Genomic DNA, 21,204 nt, shown 5'->3' with positions numbered 1-21,204 from the left:
TTAGAGCCATTTGAATGCTCGACCGATTTTCTAAAAGTTACATCACGCCGAGGTGATTAGGATGTTTTCGCGACAAATGCCGCAGATTATAGATGCTCCGAGCCTTGAATATTAACGGTACGCGGAAGAATGTTTCTTCTCAATAAACTAAACGCAAAAAACAACTTTTTTTTTTTTTTTTTTTACTGCGATGGCTGTTTTCTGGTCTCTTACCACCACTGGAAACGACGTCCGTTTTTGATGTCGTAGTTGCAGCAGCTGCAGTCGTATTGTAGTCGTAGTTGCTGTCGATGTTGTAGTTGGCGTTGTAGGGCGCGCATCGCCGCGATGCTACCAAACCATCGAAAGACATCGCCGGCCTCACGCGGGAAGCGACGCCATGGGTCCGCTGCGGCGTGCGATGTTGAGCTGCGCTACCTCCGAGTTACATCCACAGCGTAGTACCCGATGCCTACTGCCCTCATGAAAGAAAAAAAAAGTGGCTGATAACAAATTGCCGTTGTAGCACTGTCGATGCCAAGAGCTCGTGCCGGAAGACGCACGTTCAAACACTTCGAGAAAAAAAAGAAAGAAAGGGAAACAAAACCGTTCGGAACAAAATGGGCAGGTGTTTATTTTGTTCCGTAGGCTTCTGTTCGCGCACCACATGGTGCGTGAACGCGACGCCGATGCCGGACGACTTCGCTGTGATGTGTTGCAGCTATCGCTGTGGCTGTACTCTAGACTAAGGAAGGACTGCTACATTTTTTTTAACGATAGTTTAAGTATGCATTTCAAACATGGTATGGTATCGACGGAAACAGGGCAGAAAACGTTTGGTATAGAAAATCAGCTTGTACATTCTAAAAAAAAAAGCCGTGGGTCTACTTTTCGGCACAACACTCGGAGGGACAATAAGAGGAATTTACGGAGGCTGCTCAACGAATGACGATGCCGAAACATATGCTTAAACCAAAAAACGTCCTCTCAGTTGTGACGTTAAGCAATGCATGCGTGACGTTTCGCGTTGCTTAATGTCATAGCTCAGAATGCATTTTTTGGTCTAAACATATGCTTTGGCATCTTCTTCTTCTTCTTCTTCTAAGCGTTGTGAAAGATGGTGGGGGGGGGAGGAGAGGGCCAATAGTGGTTGCGCACCGGGCGCTTGGTCACTGGCTCTCGGGGGGAGGGGGGTGTGGGGAGAAAGGTTGGGGGTGGAGGGGGGAGATAGAAATAGATTTGTACGTGATTCGCTGAGCTGCCTCCGTTAAGTTCCGCTGATTGGCTCTCCGAGTGTTGTGCGGGAAAGTGAACGCACGGGTTTTTTTTTTTTTTTTTTGTTTTTTTGTTATTTGTAGAGTGTATTATATGCCATTTATTTATTCGGCACGCACACCATTGAGACACAATTTTTTTAGCTCTGTTTTGCAATTTAAAATTTTTTAATCCAGTATTACACGAGGTCATTATTATAACATCGAGACATCCGTTTCAGCTGTATCAGCGAAAAATTATTCTGGTGTTTCGTACTAGTGTACTTAATTTTCCCCGGTTTTAAAGTTTTTTATTTGTATTTTGTGTTTCGTTTCGTGTTATTCTCGCAGGTTGCCAGGTAAAGCTGGACGTGTCTGCGTATTTTCTTTTCTTTCTGGGAGAAAGTTTCGCGATCTCCGCAATATTATCATCTCCCTGGCTTTCACAACCTTCCCCCCTCCACCTCTCTACTGGGCTCACCCACCACTCATTTGTATATATAACCTAACAGAAAGATATTTCCATGTTTATATTTATTTATTGATTTATTATACTTCGACATCGACTGCCATTGTAGGAAGAAGAACACACACAAAAAGGAGAGCAAGCGAGCCCCGTGATAAAAATGATTAACCGTTCCACATGTCGCACAATAGGCAGGTGAAGTCTAACAACTACTGTCATCAAAAAGTAGACACCAAAGCACAGGGCTAGATCCAACGAGACCTCTTCGAAGTTCGCCTGTAAGCTAAAAAGAGTTATAAGAATACTTTTGAGTACAGTATCAGGCTTCAGTGAAACAACATGCAAAGAGTAACATGGTTTTGGACAAAAAACCACAACAACATATTTTTAGACTGCGATACCAATGTCTTCCTTCACAATAAAAGACTCGACTTCTATATGGGTTATAAAGGCGGACGGCGAAACCTCGCGATCACACCTATCAGAAGTAGACCAGGCTCATTTCGCCCGAACACGATTAGGCCAATTAACGTATCTATTCACGTAGAAGTCCCTCAAAACAAATCCCTGTTACGAAAGAGCACTCATCAAGGTTCTACGCCCGGTTAGCTGAACATTTATGACAAAACAATTTATAGCCGGCTGAGCGACCCTAATCATTATAAGGACGCGAGTACAAACGAATTTAAAACTCCATACTCTGCAATACCCGATAATACTTAAATCAAATAAGTGAGCAGGTTTCCAGTGTAAAGACGAACACAAACATCTGTTTCGTCCCGAGACCGAGAAAAAAACACAAAACACCGCGAAAAGGTTTCTGGTTGTCTCATAATCTCAAGGTTCTTGAAAAGTTAACATGCTCGTGTCATTAACCCTCTAATGCCCACCGTATCATGCGCGGTACGACAACTTCTCAGATTAAAATAAGTTTCGGTTTGCATTCTTAACGAACCAATGCCCAGTGTATCGCTGATGATACATATTTCCCAAGTTTTCGCGTATTTTTAGTTCAAGTATTGCCCACGAGGGGGCTTCACGGCGTATTTGAAAATGGCGGAGCCGAGCTGCAGCGGTATGGCGATTAGAACGCGGACGTTCTACGGCCGATCTTCAAAAAATAAAGGTAAGATCATCGTTTTTTTGTGTTTTTTGTAAGCTAGGACAGTTCCTGAAGCCTCTGTACCACTTTTAACTGCGTATATATCTAAGTGGCGAGAAAGAAAACATAATATATCTTGCGTATCACGAGTGCTACTTTGGGCATTTGATATAGTCACCGACGCTCGTATCAGATATGCTACGAATTATACTTTGGCGCCACTACATGAACTGTGAATTATTTTTTTGCAGCCCAGTCACCCCGAGACATTCTCAGCTGCATGCCATCGGGCGACGAGAGTGACTTTGGAGATTTGAGTGACGATGGTGACACAGAATACGTTTTAGACACTAGAAGTACCCCTCCTGATCCTGCCGAGCCTTCTGGAGATGACTCTTCCGATGATGAAATGGACTCTAGCAGCGGCTCACACTGCGGCACAGGCTCCATTGACAGAGGCCATTGGAGGAGGAACCTGCTGGACTGTGCCATTCCAACGTTCAGCGAAGCTTTTACCATGCCAGTGACGATTGAACCAGCTCTGACCTACTTCCGGAAGTTTATAAGTACGGAAATGATCACATCCCTCGCTGAAGAGACTAACCTGTACAGTACCCAGTCTACTGGACATTCACTGAACGTCACAGAAGCTGAACTGGAGCAATACATCGGGATATACCTGATGATGGGACTTGTGCAAATGCCCAGTGTGCGATGTTACTGGGAAAATGGGACGAGGTTTCCCGTGGTCGCTGATGTGATGCCACGGAACAGATTTGAGAAGCTGATGAGACTGATACACTTCACTGACAACCATCAAGCCACAGAGGACACAAAACGTGACAAAGCTTGGAAAATTCGAACGTGGTTAAATTCACTACAAGAAAACCTCCAGTCAGTCGAGCAAGAAGAACTGAACAGTGTGGACGAAATGATGATTTCCTTCACTGGGAGGTGCCCTATGAAGCAATACATGCCCGCGAAACCCAACCCCTGGGGCATAAAGCTTTGGGGTCGCGCTGGCTCGTCTGGTTTGTTGTATCAGTTCGACGTCTACCAAGGCCAAGCGAAACAACACTACCTGTTTGGGTTGGGTGGTGACGTCACGCTTAGGATGTGCGAGTTTCTTCCACAGCAGAAGGGTTACAAAATAGCTGCCGACAATTACTTCACCAGCTTAGATCTTGCGACTGAGTTGTCGAAGAGAGGTCTGGGGTTCGTAGGAACGATCAGAAGAAATCGGCTAAAGGACTGCCGACTAAAGTCAGAAAACGACCTGAAAAAGGAGGGACGTGGTGCGTTCGATTATGCGGTCGACAATCTAAAGAATATAGCGGTTGTAAGGTGGTATGATAATAGAGCCGTGACACTTGTCTCCAACTATGTGTCCGCTGAACCAGTCGGAACTGTGCGAAGGTGGGACAAGAAAGAAAAAAAGTTCATCCAAGTTCCACAGCCAGGAATTGTAGTGACATACAACCGCTTCATGGGAGGTGTGGATCTCCTCAACTACTTGATTGAACTTTACAAGTTCCCCATAAAGTCTCGCAGATGGTATCTTTACCTATTTTATCACAGCCTGATGATTGCGACAGTGAATGCTTGGCTTCTGTACCGGCGGCACTGCTCCCAGTTGAGCGAGAAGCCTGTCAACCTCCGGCGATTTCAGGCAAGCATCGCGGAGTCCCTTATCGCGGTGGGAAAGAAACCAGTCAAGCGGCCAACATCTTCAGTGACTCCGCCTGTGAAGAAGCGCAAAGTCGGTGGAAGTGCTCCCCAGGATGATGTGCGACTGGATGGTGTCGGTCACATGCCCATCTGGGGCAGCAGCAGGCTGCGATGCAAGTCTTGTCCGCCAGCACAGAACAGCTTTTCCTACACCTACTGTTGCAAGTGTAACGTAAACCTATGCTACACAAAAGATCGTAATTGCTTTGTTGCCTACCACATGTGAAAATGCCATCATTGTTTTGGGAGTAATGCCCACAGTATCATTGATGATACGAGCTGTATCATGGGAAAATAATGTGCAAATAAAATAAAAATTGCTTTCGGTGAAACTGGGCACGTATTTTGAGCATGAAATCGTATTTACTGCATGTTTTCAATGTTGCACAAATCTTTGGGCATTAGAGGGTTAAGGGGTAATCACACGGGGGACGCTTTTCGGGGAGGGACCCGAAGAAGTCTTCAATAATCATCAATGCCGTCGTCAGGCCGCTCGTCAACCAATGGTCCTGGAGTCCACGTTTTTTGTGTTTCATCCACCCACTTGAGGATCATATTTCTTTTAGAGGGAAGCAGTTCGTCCGTCGACTTCTGCATCTAACAGCGCTACTGCCACAACCGCCTGTGGCCGTCACATGTACGCCTCCATTTGTCTCCTGTCGTCAGTGCGCACCGAGCCCTGTTGTCAAGAGTGCAACCGCTCAATGCGTCTAATAACACTGACATCCCTCTCGGCTCTCCGCCGCTTGTTCGAATGCTAAATGGAGTCGGGGAGGGAGTATCGCTGGTTCCGCTGGTCCCAGACGTCACGCAAATCCCACCCCGAGAGTACCCCCCGTGGGAACGATCCTTTAAACGCGAAGTTTGAACAAAGAGCGAGAGAAGTTAAGCTATATACGCGGTCATTAAGCTAGCTGGTGACGTCTGTCAGAAAAATAATCCAGCATTCGTGGGAATTAACTAAATCATGAAACGTTTATGCGTTCACTTTTATATTGTGTGAACATTGGAAATCGTGCTTCCAGAACTCCAAGCAAACTACTGCATACATTATTTGTTTCTAATTGTGAAATTGTTGTAGAGTTGTCGAACAACACTGTCGAGTCAAACTTGATCAAAATTTGCAACCAAAAAAAGAGAATTAAAGGTTTAGCGAATTACTCGGACTGTAAGGTTCGACAAAGGTTTGCTACGTCCCAATAGCAGAAAGTTAAAATCGAGTTCTTACAGCAGACCCCTTACCTACACTGTCAAGAAAAAAGGGTGTAAAAGGGTGTATCGTTGCACCCTCTGTCCTATATAATACACCCCAAAACTTCAATTCGACGTACAGCGCCCTACAGTCGAACAGACGGCCCCAAATTTTACGAGGGGCTTGATAGCCATGTGGTACAACTTATTAAAATAGCTAATGTACGTGTTACTGACTGCAAAAAAAATAATCGGGGTTTTCTTGGCCCTACTGTAAAAACTCGGTGTTTTCCTTATGTGGTCTTTGATACGCACTTTAGCTATTTAAAAAGATATATCGCACCGTTATAAAGCCCCTCGTAAAATTTGGGGCCGTCTGTTCGACTATAGGGCCCAGTACGTCGAAATGAAGTTTTGGGGTGTATTATATAGGACAAAGGGTGTAACGATACACTCTTTTACACACTTTTTTCTTGAGAGTGTACAGACATACCAAAGTTAATTACCATCCGGCACTTTGGTCCAATTAAGAAAATAAACGAGCAAAGGACTCGTTATGCGCCCGCTGATTGCCTATGGAAAAATGCAATTGCACAAAGAGTAAACAATCAGCATACAAGGCGGGTTGTGCTCCGCGCATTCTTTTTTGTGTGTCTTTGGCACACGTTGCTCAATACCGTACCTCCCTACATTCCCTCTCTGGCTCGCAGCAAAGCAGCGCTGCTCGGAGATTTACCCAAGCTAAAGCGTTGTTCCTATATATCCCTGAGCGTCAAGGAGCGCAGAGCGTGGACAATCGTGCTTAAGCTTCCGTCTTTCTGATTGGTGCTCCGGCGATCACGCTGTCCAGTGCCGCAATCGCAGTGGTCGCGGAGCGATCATTAGATTCGCCAAATCTCGCGTTTTATAAGCTTTGAGTGACTACAGTGTTTTTTCCTTACGCGTATTACCATAGCCTCCTATATACTGACAAAGCCTGGCAGATCGCCACGAGAACCGGCCGCCGAAATGGAAAAGGTGGAGCGGTAGACAACGGATGAGAGGAGAGCCACGTGACTGGTGCCCCACTGCGGCGAGACCCCGAAACACACTTCTCCCGGGCGAACAAGCGTGTTTCGGGCCCTCGCCGCTGCCAAAGTTCTGCGCTGACGTCCAGGTTCCCCGACAAATGGTTCTTCGCTGCTCTGTACTACCAGATCCTCGCGCTCCAAATCTGCGACCGGGCACTCGGGCTCCGTCGTCGAATTGCCAGGCGTTGTGAGTACAGAGGAGGCTATGCCCGTACATAAACACTTGTCCCCGAGGAGTGGCAACAAATGACGTCGCAGAAACCGGAGTGTCACGCTGTCGGATGTCGCGATCCCTGGCGGTTGGTCCTAGAAATGCTGGCGAAAAGCACGAGTGAACGCGAGTGTCGTCGTCGTCGCGGCGTCCCAACTTTCGGCTGCCGAAGCATCTGTGGACTGCCACAGTAGCGTCGTTCGATTACCTCCTGCACCGGTGCTGAAAAGTGTAGGGCGGTGTACTTCCGGTCGTATCTCGAAAACATATAGCGGAAGTACACTGCCCTATGCTTCTGCACCGGTGCAGGAGGTGCAGGTAAATTCAACGAAGCTATTGGAGAGCGATGTCCAGCGGAACAGGCGTCTGTCTCCTCCACCGCCGCTGCTGGGACACCGCCAGGATCGCGACCGACGCCAGCGTGATCCTTCTACGACGTCACCAAACGAAAATCAAGAAACGAATTTTTTCTTCTTTTGACGCGGTTAACACATTAGTTGGAGACGCGTTCTGCAAGCACCATAAAGTCTGTTAACCAATAGTGAACTATCAGCTTCTGTATATAACAAGGCCGCTGTGCTCAATTCGTTACGTCCCCTGCCGGAGGCCAGTACGGCACGCAAATTGGACGTGAATGCAGTGTCAGTATTCCGGTGGAACTCATGCCCACTCAAATTGAACACGAGTGTAAAAGGCAGCCGCGAAACCTTGGACGCAGAAAAGGAAGTCGAAGCCTTGTACACTTTCAACTATAAGCTCGTAATTTCTAGTGTTATAGTTCGCCCCTTTTTTTTCAAATATACGGATAACACCGAGTAACAAAGACTAATGTAAAACAACCTGAGTGTGTAGAAAAAAAAATTCTTGCAATTACTCTATATTGGATATAAAAGAACAAGCTATGTTAGTAAAGTTTCAACATCTGGAACACCCAAAAATAGGAATAGAAAGGGGACAACACACACATAGGTGTGTATTTGCGTTTTCCTATATCCTCGGGTGCGATGTTGAAAGCTAACCAGCCCGCCTGTTCCTTCTCCGTTATTTCTATGTTGGTAACTTCTCCAATAAATATAAAGCCGACCTCTGGATCCGTCAGGGAAGTAACCGTCTTATGATTTTGTTTACCACTGGACAGAACTCATCTGGACCTTCGTTTTACATGTTTTTGCAGGTCAGTGCATTTCGATAAACACGTCATAAACATCCTGTTGCGCGATTCTAGTGCGTTACTGCAGGACGGATTGTTAAAGAAAAAAAAAAAAGTTCATTTGCACTATCAACAAATGAAATGGTCTTCCCGCCTACATCACACATGCGCCATCTACCGAATAATTTTTGTCATCACTGCACAGTTCCTTTTTTATTTCCCGTATAGTTATTGTTATTTACTTCGTTTCTGTACGGTTGAATGTCTTGTGGTATGGGTGCCCTCCATTGCTTTGGCTGCCATACGGTAGCTATTAATCCATTTATTAAAAAAGTTGAAATTAATAAGACAAATAAGATTTGCGAAAGTTGTAGTTCTAAGTGTTGAGCGTGCTACAATAAATTTCCAAAGAAATGCACACAAATGAGGCATTTCTAATGTACTGCTAAAATTCTAATCGATACTGCCTACTTTCAGGGCCGGTAATTATACTTGCGGTTGCGATTATATTTCAAAAGCAATTTACCAAATTTGCGCGAAAAAACAATGGTCAACGTGCGGGCAAGCTGGTGCGCATTAATCATGATGTTTAAACACTGACACTTGGAAGTAAACTTGAACATATATTAAATGGAACCGAAGGAAGGTGACAGATCGGCGTCTCAACTTAGCTCATTTAGACGCTCGTCTGTCGCATTTCTTTTGTTCCTTCTATAATATCTTCAGGTTTCCCTCCCAGTCTCACTCTCTTAACATCATGATTATTACCAAATTTGTTTATTAATAGCGTTCCTTTATTTTCTTCATTTCTCTCTCTCTCTCTCTAAAAAAACACAACAACTTAAAATGATGCTCAGTAAGCAGGTTATTTTGTTTTGAATGCGAACACGGTTTTGTTTAAGTCTCAGGCGAAGCCGATCATAGTATTATCAGGAAAGGAAAGCCGACGTTATAGAGTTCTTCCAAGCGCGTGCCATGCCTCGTCTTTCGTTCGCACACTGCAGGGTTGATTGGGTGCGACTCGCCGCCGCCGCCACTTCACTGCCTCCGAGCGACGTAACCTTCACCCTTTTCACTTAATATGCACGAGGGCTTCTGAATCCGAATCACATTGCCGAGGGTTACGTGCTCCCAGTCCGCGTAGCCTCCGACTTAATGTCATGCAAGCGAGACCCTCAGCTCGGCGAAGTCACGCGCCAGCATGACGTGGAGCGGATTTTCGATTAATTGTCAATTTAAAATCGGGATTGCCCGTTTCCAACTCTGCGTGCTGTTGCTATTCATGTCTGTCCAAGTCGCACAGCGGTTGGTGGCGGAGTATCCTGTTCAGACCGTTCGGCACTGACCATCTTTGAGGGAATAGGAAAGCCAACAATCAGTCGAGTGCCTCACCCCGCGAGCAGCGGCCACTTTATCGAAACAAGCGTCTCTTCACCGCAACAAAATTGAGGCAAACTTTTCAACCAATATAATAAATATAAATTTGAAGTACACATCGACAACTACATTACGAAAGCTATTTCGCTTATGTATCTATCTTATTAAGAAAAAATCCTGAAAACACACATAAAGTAATTGAAAATAGAGATTAGAATACAATTCACCTTAACGTGCCCTCAGAGTAAAGCTACACTCGGTCAACATCCAGTGCATGCATGAACACCCGAAAGCAACTGCAGAGCAAATCGTCCTATCTGAGGAAGGAACCTGATGAGTGACGAGGCATAAAGTATTACTTAGGCCTAATAAAACAGTCTGAGCTGCAACAATTACGTTTCGCGTTTACCTCACGCTCAGTTTCAGAGTGCAGACTTATTTTTATGTTTAAGCACATTTCCGGCCTTGTCAGTTGTCGTCCCAAGTGCTTCGAGAAAAAGTAAATGCCCAAGATTAGCAGCGGGACCGTTAGTCAAAGCTACCCTCTCGCCCTTCCACGGCCTTAGCTGGAACTGGAGAACCGACCTAGCCGACCTCTTTGATTGGCTTATGTGGGCTAAAGCAGAAAAGTGACGACATGATTTGAAAAGCGCCGCTCGCAATTTTGGGACGAATATGATGACGGCCGAGTGCTGGAGAGAAAAAAAAAATATTAATCAAGACAAAAGACTCTGCGCGGCGGAGGAGAAAGGGGAGGATATGCCCGCATGTCCAAAGCATAGCAGAGGCTGCTGTGCTCTGAATGCGTAGGCGGTGCAAGGAGGTCAACCTCAAGACTATCCACATATTTCCTTCGGCGTGTTCTCTGCAGCTCGTGCAATCGTTTTGCGTTTTACAAGACTGCTTGGTCTCTTTAAACGTTATTATTTATTTATTTATTATTTTTGCTGGAAGAACAACTTTCTTTTATTTTTGGATAACTATGTGTGCCCACTTTTCTTTTTGTGGTCTTCACAAACATATTTTCCCAAAATAAAAGACATCTCGAAAACCACCGTCACGGTCCGCCGTCAGAGTCCCGGAAAGACAAAGAGACAAAATTTCTCGAAATTCAAAATAGGGATTCTTCAAGGGAAAAAATAATTTCAAACCCTGGTTTATCTTTACCTGAATAATATGTCCGCTGGCTGTTCTTGAAATAACTTCCACTTATAGATTTATTTTGACGAAAACAATTACGCGGAACATGGAGTGGTGCATGATTTGCAATCCTCAAAATTTTCAGATTTAATCAAAGTCTCAGAGTTTAGATTATTACGTTTCATAACCAGACCGCCTGCATACTTTCGCTCCGTAAGCTTTATTTCTTTTTCGTTACGTTTCCTCCTAAATCGTTTACAATTTACTTCTTGTTTATAAGCTTTTTTTATATATAAAACAAATCTTCACATTTCCACGTGTGAAGACCAAAAGCATACGAAGACTAGACTTCACGAGTACGGTATTCGTATGTGCGTGAATTGCTGCGTTGTTCTCTTTTTATACACGGCATTGTCACACGTATCTAGGCGGCCTTGCGCGTGGCTCCGGGGGTACGAACGTGGGTGCTGGCGTTATCAACCGTCATCACATATGTAGATGCTTGTGTTTTTCTTCGGGCTTGCGCAATCATGGAGGTCCGCAATGATGTAAGTTGTTGCATGTACGATTAAAGAGTGAGAGATGTCAATTGCCCTCGAGATATGGCACGTAATTACAAAACCACCCTAGATTTTGACTGTTGAGTGGGTGCGGTGTAACTGCTAGCCTAGGACATTAAACATGTACCTCGACCTGGCTTTCTGCTACGTCTACTCTCCCCACTATCACTACATTTTTTTTCCAAAGATTTCAAATATTAAATTATAAAGTACAAGTTCGGGCCCTAAGCTGGACCAAAAACGTCTTCAAAGATTGACTGCTGCGCCAAAGAATCTTGGAGGGCCGCTGAACTGCACATTGCTCGCGACAGTGTATATGATCGCTTACAATTAAGCAAGTTAAAGCTTCCGATCTATAGAAGGTCCGCCCACACAGAAAAAAGGCTGCGGGGTCAGCTTCCCACTTGTGGTAAAATACTGCGCAGTGGCGGGTACAAAACACCATCCACCCGATAATTCTATGGCTAATTTAAAAATAATTTCTACGGAAATATATGTGGTTACAGAGGCCACTGCTTCGCAGCGTTTCATTGTGCGACGGCAGAGAAATAGAGCGGTTTTTATTAAGTAGCGCAAGGGAGTCATTTTTCTCCGGAGCTTCTCATGTAGATCTTATGTTGCAACTGCCTATAGGAGCAACTTCATCCAGCCCCCTCCCATGTAAGAAAAAGAAAATAATTGAAACCCGCGTGGCTGGAAATCGATAACTCCCGACCCTCAAATCGGCTGACGGGACAAGTTTCTCGCTCCCCGCGCTCGCGCTGACGCAATCGCTCGCAAACAGAGCCGAGCACGAGCGCGCCGACGTGCGCCCAGAGCCTTGAACGACGGCAGCACACCGGTCTCCCGGGGCAAGGCTTCCGAACAAAACGCAACCGGCAAACGCCGGCACCACCCAATCAGCGGAACCTACGGCGGTGTAAAGTTTGTAACCCGCCCGCATAACCTAACCGTTTATCAGCACGTGGACGCGAGGCGGTCGTTCGCCTGCCTTCCCCCGGCAGCATGCAGCTCTGGGCACCGCCTGGTATCTGGGTCGCCCCGCGCGCACCCGCCGCTTCTGTGCCAGACGCAACGCCACTGCGGCGACAACCGGGATCGGCCAGGGACGCCGGGCTGCTGCCGTACGCCTCGCCCCTCGCGCTGAGAAGCGAGCGTGTCTTTCTTCGATCTTGGGGAGTTGGTCGGGGACACCCCGCCGGAATGGAGGTCTCTTCGTGTAGCGCAGAACCCCACCAAAGAATCAAGTCTCCTTCGTACATTTGCATGCGCGACTGTGTGTTCGAGTGCGTTGCGTTTCCCTTGTGACCGCTTACCACACAGGCACATCGGTGCCATCTATCGGGAAGACCCGAAACTCCTCACACTAAACCTTCCACTCTTTCTACTTTAACAGAGCGAACGCTGGAGAGGAGGCGAGGAGGGATTCGCCTCCCCTCCAGCCTTCGCCTTGCTAAAGTAGAAAGAGTGGAAGGTTTAGTGTGAGGAGCCTCCTTAACTTGCAACGTATCTATTAGGCTGAAGGTTTTGCAGCATTCCTGAGGTCCAACCTGAGCCCTACCAATTATAAGAAGTCGCTTATAAGAACGCCAAAGTTATTTTAGGCCCACGGTGAAAGAATGATAGGTATAATAATATACACGCATGTGAGGAGTGTTCCAGAGGTACCCCATAGGGGGCGCTAGTGTGCGGCTTTAAGTGTGTTAAGCGGTTACCATCATTTCCGCTTGACTAGCTAAATTTTACGAAGTCGCCTTCCTCGGGGGGAAGGGGGGGGGGGGGGGGGGGGGGCACGGGCGTTAGTTCACTTTGCACACAATGTCGAGTGCCGGCCACGTGCAACTACTTGATCTGGCACTGCTCGAGATTCTGTTATTCGAAATCTCCACCTTGGTGCCGTGCCCCCGGAGTACCGCCCTAGAAGTCACACCGAGTTTCACAAGACCCTCCCACCTCTAAACCTCGCGAACACCACAAGCAGATCCTGGACTCCCTGCCTTCTCACGTGCAAGAGGTCAATCTCACTCAGTACAACCATCGACCAAACTGTTTACAAACGAGCCCGCGTTTTGCGGTCCTGTTTGCGCACAAACCAGATTTGCCTGAGGCTAAGCATCTGCGCATGTGCAGTGCCGACAGCAGCGCCACCGCATTGGCGTGACGTCAGAGTGTTGAGTCGGTCAATAGACTTTTGCAAGGACAGTCTCTGGTCGTCGCCATCTTGCTGTTGGTGTGTTTAGATCGTCTGATAGCCGAGCATTGCTGAGGCGTACCCTCGGTTTCCAGACTGGCGCCCAAACAAAGTGTTTGTCATTCACAATGGCCAGACTACAACTTTCGGAGCACGGGTGCTTGAAAAGCACCCGCGCAAACGGTGTGAACCAGCATTTGGAGAATCGGTACGCTCCATCCGTCCCCCGGATGTTCTTGTGAGCGCCGCCTTTTTGAGGCTTAGTGCACATCGTTAAGATTTGAAACTTCCCGAGCCTGATGTATACGGTGTCGGGGAGCTCGGATGATATCGTTCTGTTCCTACATAGATTGGTTTAAAGCTTCTGAGTGACAGAACGCTGTATCCTGCTATTTCAGATAGAACTTCCGATAACGGGCAATTGAACATTAAGACGGCTGATGTGCTTTCTTTCTAAACCTTATACTGATAGACCCTTTTCAAAAGTCCGTCAAGCAACATTGGTGTTCGTCATTGCTTGGACACGAAGCGCGTGATTGGACCAGAGTCCTCGCCGAACGCTGACGTCAGCGCTCGTGTCCAATACATGTGCTCAGCCTCAGGGTATGTGAACGAGCAATGGTGGACAGGCCTTGGCGCGGGCCTTCGCAAAGGGTATAGTTAGTGGTTTTAGTGCGGAGGTTCTGGGCGTGGACACTTTGCTGCCAAGCAGGCGTCCCCTCGCGCTATAGAACTCTAGGGTCTGAGCTCTTACCTGAACCGGCGACGAGTCCAGATCGTTCGAAAGTTGGTGCCTCAGAGTTTGAGATGCCAAGTTTGGAAAGATCTTGACTCAGTGGTGGCGGTAATGCGTTACCACTAACGGCGTTACCGGTAGTGCGTTACTTTTACAGCAAAGCTGTTAAGGGGTAGTTTCCCCAGTTTCGTGTCCATGGACAAATAAATCTTGACACAACCCTCCGGACAGCTACCTCCATCTATAAGCGACGGCGGCAACTAGACAATCGGCTTGTCGGTTGCCTGGCTGACGCCTTCGTTTATAGATGGCGGGACATGGAGCAGCTCCGCTACTCTTCCTTCTTCACCAGAGTGGAAAGGCTGAAAGTTTTTGTCTTCCGTAACGTAATAAGGCACTGGTTACGTTTTTTCAGAACAGTAAAGGGTAAGGTATACACAGTGGCTAACGATGCGAGCGAAGAATGCGCAGACGGCGACCAGCCAATACAAACCAAGCTGTCGCACGCGTGTACCGTGCGTGCGTCGTGTGTACACACTTAAACACCTCCACTGCCGTTCTGACCCTCCACTCGCTGCCTGCTAGAGAACGGGGTTTGTAGTGCCTGGTCGCCGTTTGCGAATTCTAGCTCATATCGCTTGCCACTGTACTTACGTTACTTATTTCGACTAACGGGTAACATATTGTCCCATTACTCGTTACACGTTACTCGATACACGACAAAGTACACTGTGCTTACCATTGCAATTACCCCCATGTCGAATGAAGGGAGGCGGACCTTGGGGAGAGGGGGGGGGGGGGGTTATGCTAATCGGCTATGCAGCGTCTTCGGGCAGTTCCGTAATCGAGTTGATCTAGTAACGTCGCCAAGCTGCAAGAAGCATGCGGCGAGTCTAGTTGCACGCGTTGCACGTGCTGGCGTCTACAGGAGTAAGTGTTCTAACGTGACAGCCTAAAACAAATGTCTTTAACGTACCTTCGTGCCCAGAATTCTCCAGGACCTTTACCACACAAAGGCGACACTAAACGTCCAAAGGTCGAACGACGATTGGTTTCAGGAGTTGCTTTACTTACCGTGCCTCTTCCGGGATCGCATCACCAGGTCATGTCCGCATGGAGAAAAATAGAGTTCTCTATTCGCAACTTTCGCGGACTATTTATAAGGGCCGGTCTAGTTCCTATCAGAATGGCTGTCATTTGGATGATCGTCGTAGAACAGCAGTACGAGGTTCAAATCAAAGTTTATTTAGACAACCGTCGAGGAATACAGCTGTCTGGGGGGCCGCCACAAAAGGCATCGACATGCCTGACAAGGCGACCGCCCCCCGCCCTCTCCACGGCCAGACAAAATGAAATACTTAGATGACGAAAACCACTTGATCATGAATCAAGTAGTTGCGCCTCGATATGCGAGGCGCAAGTAACCCTGATTTTGTTAAATACTAGCGATATGAGAGCATTACGCCATATTTCTACGTCAAGAAGGTGTAAGCAAGCACCTTAATTCTGAGGCCGTTGGTCCAGAAGCTACAGGGAGCACAATTCTGAAACCGCGGTACCGCCATTGCTGAACGTTGAGACTTGAGTTTCCACTAGAAAAGCCGGGGAAAATTATCTTGCTGTCAATAGTACTGTAAAAAGATAGGAAAATATTCTGCCATCAGCCGACGCCTTGTTTTCACCAGACATCATAATTTTGCTGATGCCCTAAAACGCTTCTTCTTCCGGCCACGCTGCGCAGTTACGCCCAAATGGCCCTTATGAATCGCTTTTTGAACACCTAGCTTTCGTGCTGTCGTTAGTTTTTTGTTAATTTTGATTTGGTTTTATTTTTTTTCAGCATAAACATTGCGCGTCAGAACAGATGAGTCGCGGATGAGGATGGTATAGGTAGCGCAACTCCGCGGACACCAATCGCTGTTTGAACTTGTGCCGCTGTGTGAGGAGGGCCTGCCCATGCGCGGAACTCTTCGTAGAAAAAAGTCAATTTGGGAAACGGTATATTCGAGCCATTCATATCCTCTCGTGATTACTGAAATCGCTGTATACTCTGGAAAAGCAGCGCCAAGCCCCCGTGTGGTCGCCCATTTCGTCCATGTAATGAACAGGTTCTCCTCGACCTCTCCGTTCTTGGTGAGTCGGTTCGAACTCCCGGTGACAGGTTGCTTTACGAAGACATTTCTTGAATTCCGAGATTTACGTTCTCCACGGTTTGCGCAACAAGCGCACATCTTCACATCGCCACCACATGCGGCGTTGGTGCTTGAGGCATTGAAAAATAATTTTCCTGTCTTAAAATACGCAGGAGCCATTGTAATATATCTTCGGAGATAAGCATGATTGATAAGTAGATTACATGCACAGTGAAAAAAACGCTTATATTTGCGAGGAACGCTTTTGCTACAATGATGCCACATAGTGATTTTGGCGCGACTGGTTCGAACGCCATTGTCGAAGCTTGGAAGATTTTAATGGACCGAGATGGCGATTACCATGGCAACTGAGGGAAATCAACCAATCCCCTCGCGAGGTTTGGTCGTATACATGTGTTAGTATTTGTTTGTGTCTGGCTAGCAAGGCAAGGCCGCTACTTTCCGAGGAGCCAGTGACTTTACTAATCGCCTCGTCGCTCGTTTCCCTCTTAGATCACCCCGTCCCCAAAAGTCAGACAGATGGCGTCTCGACCGATGTCCCATGCATGCATGCGAGCGTGTGTGGCATGCACTCTAAGGTAGCCTTGACAGGCCTGGAATAGCACGTTCTTGCTCACAGGAGGATGAGCCTGGTGGCCGCCAGGTTTCTGTTTGCAATCGTCTATAAAACGGCTTGCTATATATACAAACAAGTGCACTTTGCCCACACCAGATGTGGACACTGCTCAGGCACAAAAACCAATTTCGCGCGAAGTGATCCGTCTGCGCATGCTCTGCGCCGACAACAGCGTCAGCATCAACGGCCTGACGTCACAGCCGCGAGTTGGTGTATACGGCGCGCAAGTTCGTCTGCTCCTTGCGTGCCTCGTGCGTTTGTTCTCCCCCGACCTCAGCCAATGACGGCGCGAGCTTGGCTGCCTCGTCATCGCACGTTCTCTACGCGTTTTCTATGTTGCTCTTTGGTTGGCATGCCCTTCTTTGAGTTCCGATGCCCTAAAGACGCATTTTAGAACACTTGCTGGCCGGATAGCGAATGGCCCACATGTCGCCTGGTTTCCCTTTTTCTAAACGTCCCTAAATAATTAATCACACAACAAAATGGTTTCGTGTTCTCAACTGGGCCTCTTTCCTCACTTACGCGAGTAGCTGAGGGTATCGGATCAGTGGCCATGAAGATCTTATTTTGACAGTTGTAACCCTCTCACCCTTTAGAGTTTGGAACAGAGCTCTTGCATTTGCAGTCGATGATTGATTCGTCCGTTCCCCACGACATAAAAAAATGGTGCGGTACAGTGCGTCGCGACCGTTGTTTTCCACTTATAGACCTTTGCAAAAATCGCCTTCTGCGTGCTGCCATCTTTGTCTGCTGAGCTGTGGAACAGCCTCTGAGCATGCGCTGTTGATCTGCTGTGCGATATATGAGACGCTGCGCATGCGCTCACAGCTCAGTGACTCAGCATTTTTCGCCTGGGTGATAAGCGATGCAAAGGTTTATAGGGTCAGCCGTGGTCGAACATAAAATTGAAACGGAGTATAGGAGAGAAGGCATCTTGGTATAGTCGTGCATGGTCAAGACGATATCCTGTACGCCCCAAAAACTGGAGCATCTATAGCGGGGAAGAGTGTTCCCTTCAAAGAGAACTTCCATTGCGGGTAAGAAAAAGACGTAGCGACCGTTGAGAGACAAATAACAAAAGAAAAAAACACTTTCAGCCTTTCCACTCTGGTGAAGAAGGAAGACCAGCGGAGCTGTACAATGAAAAGTAGTGGCCGGCCGGAAGTCGGCAAGCCAGAGTGGAAAGGCTGCCGCCATCTATGAGCGACGGCGGCAACAAGATACGTGACTTGTCGCCGTCGCTCATAGATGGCGGTAGGTGTCCAAAGTTCGGTGTCTTTATTTCTTTGCGGGGGACATCCTGGGGAAACTAGCCCTTAACAGCTTCGCTGTAAAACTGGCAACACACGAGACGCAAAGGAGGCAGAGAGCCCCAGGTCACACCGCTAATACAGCGTAAAAAAAGTCACTCTGAAGACACTAGAGAAAAGAGTTTTAGAAAAAACGTTTTTGTACCACCCATACGGTACGATGTGCACTCCGGTACGCACTGCGCATGCGCTACGCCAGAAGACTCTCATTTGCGCAGTTCGTACCGGAGGGCCAATAGTACCGTATAGGCCGTGCGAAAACGGTTCCCTAAAACTCTCCATTCTTTGAGGCCTGTTTCTGTTATGCAAGGCGGTTCTGTCAGATTGGCCATACAATAGTACCTACATCTTCCAAGCGTACATGTGTGTGAAGCAAACACGATTAGAACGTGGCGTGTTCACGGACAATTCTGTCAACATGTCCGCAATCCGTGCCTTTTGCATGTGATGTACGTCCACCTTCCACCGGTCGTTGTTCGAGCATTCCCCGATGATTGAGCAGGGCGCGCGCATGGGAACCACTCTTCCTGAATAAGGTTCATTAGAGACACGCGCTGTTTTCTCGTTCAGACCCCGGACGAGAAACCTTTGAGGGGCCACAACGTTACTAGAACCACTCAGTTGGGAAACTGCCATAGAGCCTTCTTTAAGAAACTGACACCGATCCGTACTCCGTGCAGAACCGACCTAATCGCGATCGCAACGCCGCCATTTCTCGCATAGCGGCCACTCGAAGAACTGCATGTAACCTCCATCTTGGCTTTAATCGGCCATTTTGGCGCCGAAACAGATACGGTGGAAGGAGGTTTCAGGGGTGCCACCCCCGTTTCCCAAGCGGACGCGCCGCGCATTACTACCGAAGTTAGGATGCGCCTACGTCGGGACGCGCTACCTGAAATGACCGCTGAGACATGGTTGTATAAAAACAATATCAATTGTACCGCAAAACATTGCAAACTAAACATTTTAGAAAACATCACGCTCCCTTCATTTTGTCCTAAACTCCAATAATAGTTAGTACAAAAAGAGTTTTGTTCGTTGGTTTTTAAGCGAAAACATGATTTTTTAAATCTCAAGGTGACCACAGTACAGACAAACGATAAAGAGTGGCGCTGTTGTCGTATTTAGCTCGTTCTCGGTGGACGGCAGCGGCACGGGTTTCAACAGTGAGTTTCACAACTGAGGGTTCCAGTAACGTTGAGGGGCCATGAAATGATTTTTCAACTTCATCCTCCTTGGCTTTCCTCCTCAACTCAAAAGTGAAATGAAAAATCACGTGGTCATGTCGTAGTATTCCACCAGGTACAAGCTTCCACTGTGTGCGTGTGTGTGTGTTTTTTTTTTTTTTTTTTGAAGGCTATTATGAAACTTGTCATTTTCAAGTGATGACAAGTTCGGTCAGGGCACACATTGGCCACGAACGGGAATCCAAATGTTCATCGGCGGATTGATCGTTGACGAGCGCATAACGTCCGAGTGACGCAGTGTTCGTATCCAATGAGTGAGCTGGAGCCGGCTGACGTGCTTTGGGCAACGGGGATGTATCGCAGTGAAACGTCCGAGAGCTTTCGGAGGAAAGGAGGTAAGAAAGAGTCCGCTATATTTTCACATTTCCGTACCGAAACGCATGCAGGTGCTTCACTTCCCAGCCTTTTTTTTTTTTTTTGTCCACTGATATGTGATTAGTGAAATCCTAATCTAAAATAATTTCTTCCACCCCAAATTAATTTCGCGGCCCCTTTGAGTTGTGCTCTACTCGATACAAATTTGCCGGTCGGCCGCTCCTCCTGGCATCATCGTTGCGAACGTCGCCGTGAAAGAGGCGGTGAACGCGGGACTCATCAAGTCTGCCAGAGTCGCTTAGAGTACACGCGCAATGCCTCTGTGTGGAATTTAGATGATTGCTGCGCAGTCAGCCACACGCGGTGTTTCTCGGTTGTAATTATACGAAGAGGGTTAGCAGAGCAGACTTTGATTGCAAGAGCGCGCTCGCTGCGGTTTCAGAGCAATCGATGCCTGGTGACCCGGAACTTTGTCGGTTATATTTTTGTTTTGGTCTCCTACTCAAAATATGAGGTTAAAGTTGTTCACGTTCGTTGTTCCCTATCACTTTTTTTTTTTTCAGCGCGCTCAAGTTTTAGGCTTTACTGGTTTGAAACAAACGCGTTACCAAAACTTCGCCGTACGAGTTCGAACGACAAAATAAAAAAGCACATATCAAACACTTGTGTTTGGCCTGTGTCGTTCCTCTGCGCTGCCGTCTTTCGATAAATAACAAAACAGAAAAATGCTAAAAAAAAAAATTTTGACGTGATTTTTGCATTTACATTATACTTAAAGGGCAACTCCGCTCAGTTCCAATAATTTTAGGCTTACATGTGATTTCACTTCCCAAGGCAGTATTAAACAGACTTACGTCTTCGGATTCGCGAAATGTGGAATATTATTTGTGTAATCTCAGTTTAAACATCAGCACATACAGAAATCGAAACTTTGGTTGCGACAGGCAACATCGGTCTCGTGTGGTCAGAGTCATGTCCACGTCACATCGAACCACATGGTCCGAAAGGTCACGTGATCCTCTACGCAACGGGGGCCAAAGTAGAGCAAAGCGCAAGTGTCGTCTACTCCGCACTTTTCGCCGGTGTATAGTTTGCTACAACATCCAACGACGTCTGCGGCCCCAGCTTGCGCTTCTTTCCCAAAAAGCAAGTTTTTTGAAACGCATACTTCGGAAGCATTTTTCAAAGCTGGGGAATATTAAGCAACACGTATATGTACGAGCGTGTCACAGCCAATTTTCGAAGAAACAAATGAACTGCAGCAAAATTAACAGCCTAGTGCATTCACTTGTCTCACGATAACGTTGATGGAACAGAGCTTAGTTGCAACAACTACAGCGCAGCCCACGAAGCTCTGCTGTGTGAGGTGACGTGCCAAATGATCGTTCCTCCTATGCAGGCCATAATAA

General features: G+C 47.2%; 1 protein-coding gene across 1 annotated transcript; it reads left to right on the top strand.

Moving 5' to 3' along the window:
- Positions 1 to 2,734: 2,734 nt before the first annotated feature.
- On the top strand, positions 2,735 to 4,754 carry LOC120837349 (piggyBac transposable element-derived protein 3-like). The gene is made up of 2 exons (XM_040206628.2): positions 2,735 to 2,824; positions 3,052 to 4,754. The coding sequence occupies exons 1-2, from the start codon at positions 2,752 to 2,754 to the stop codon at positions 4,752 to 4,754; spliced, it is 1,776 nt and encodes a 591-aa protein (XP_040062562.1). The 5' UTR covers positions 2,735 to 2,751.
- The last annotated feature ends 16,450 nt before the right edge of the window (positions 4,755 to 21,204 follow it).

Source organism: Ixodes scapularis, unplaced genomic scaffold (genome assembly GCF_016920785.2).
Source record: "Ixodes scapularis isolate PalLabHiFi unplaced genomic scaffold, ASM1692078v2 PGA_scaffold6__148_contigs__length_123643588, whole genome shotgun sequence".
NCBI classification, from domain to species: Eukaryota; Metazoa; Arthropoda; class Arachnida; order Ixodida; family Ixodidae; genus Ixodes; species Ixodes scapularis.
This window is presented reverse-complemented; position numbering and strand designations above follow the sequence as displayed.

Bases quoted from the DNA above. Each gene is read 5' to 3' on its own strand.
- LOC120837349 (XM_040206628.2), top strand. From the start codon at position 2,752: ATGGCGGAGCCGAGCTGCAGCGGTATGGCGATTAGAACGCGGACGTTC. The intron at 2,825-3,051 runs GTAAGATCATCG...ATTTTTTTGCAG, and splicing joins CCGATCTTCAAAAAATAAAG to CCCAGTCACCCCGAGACATT.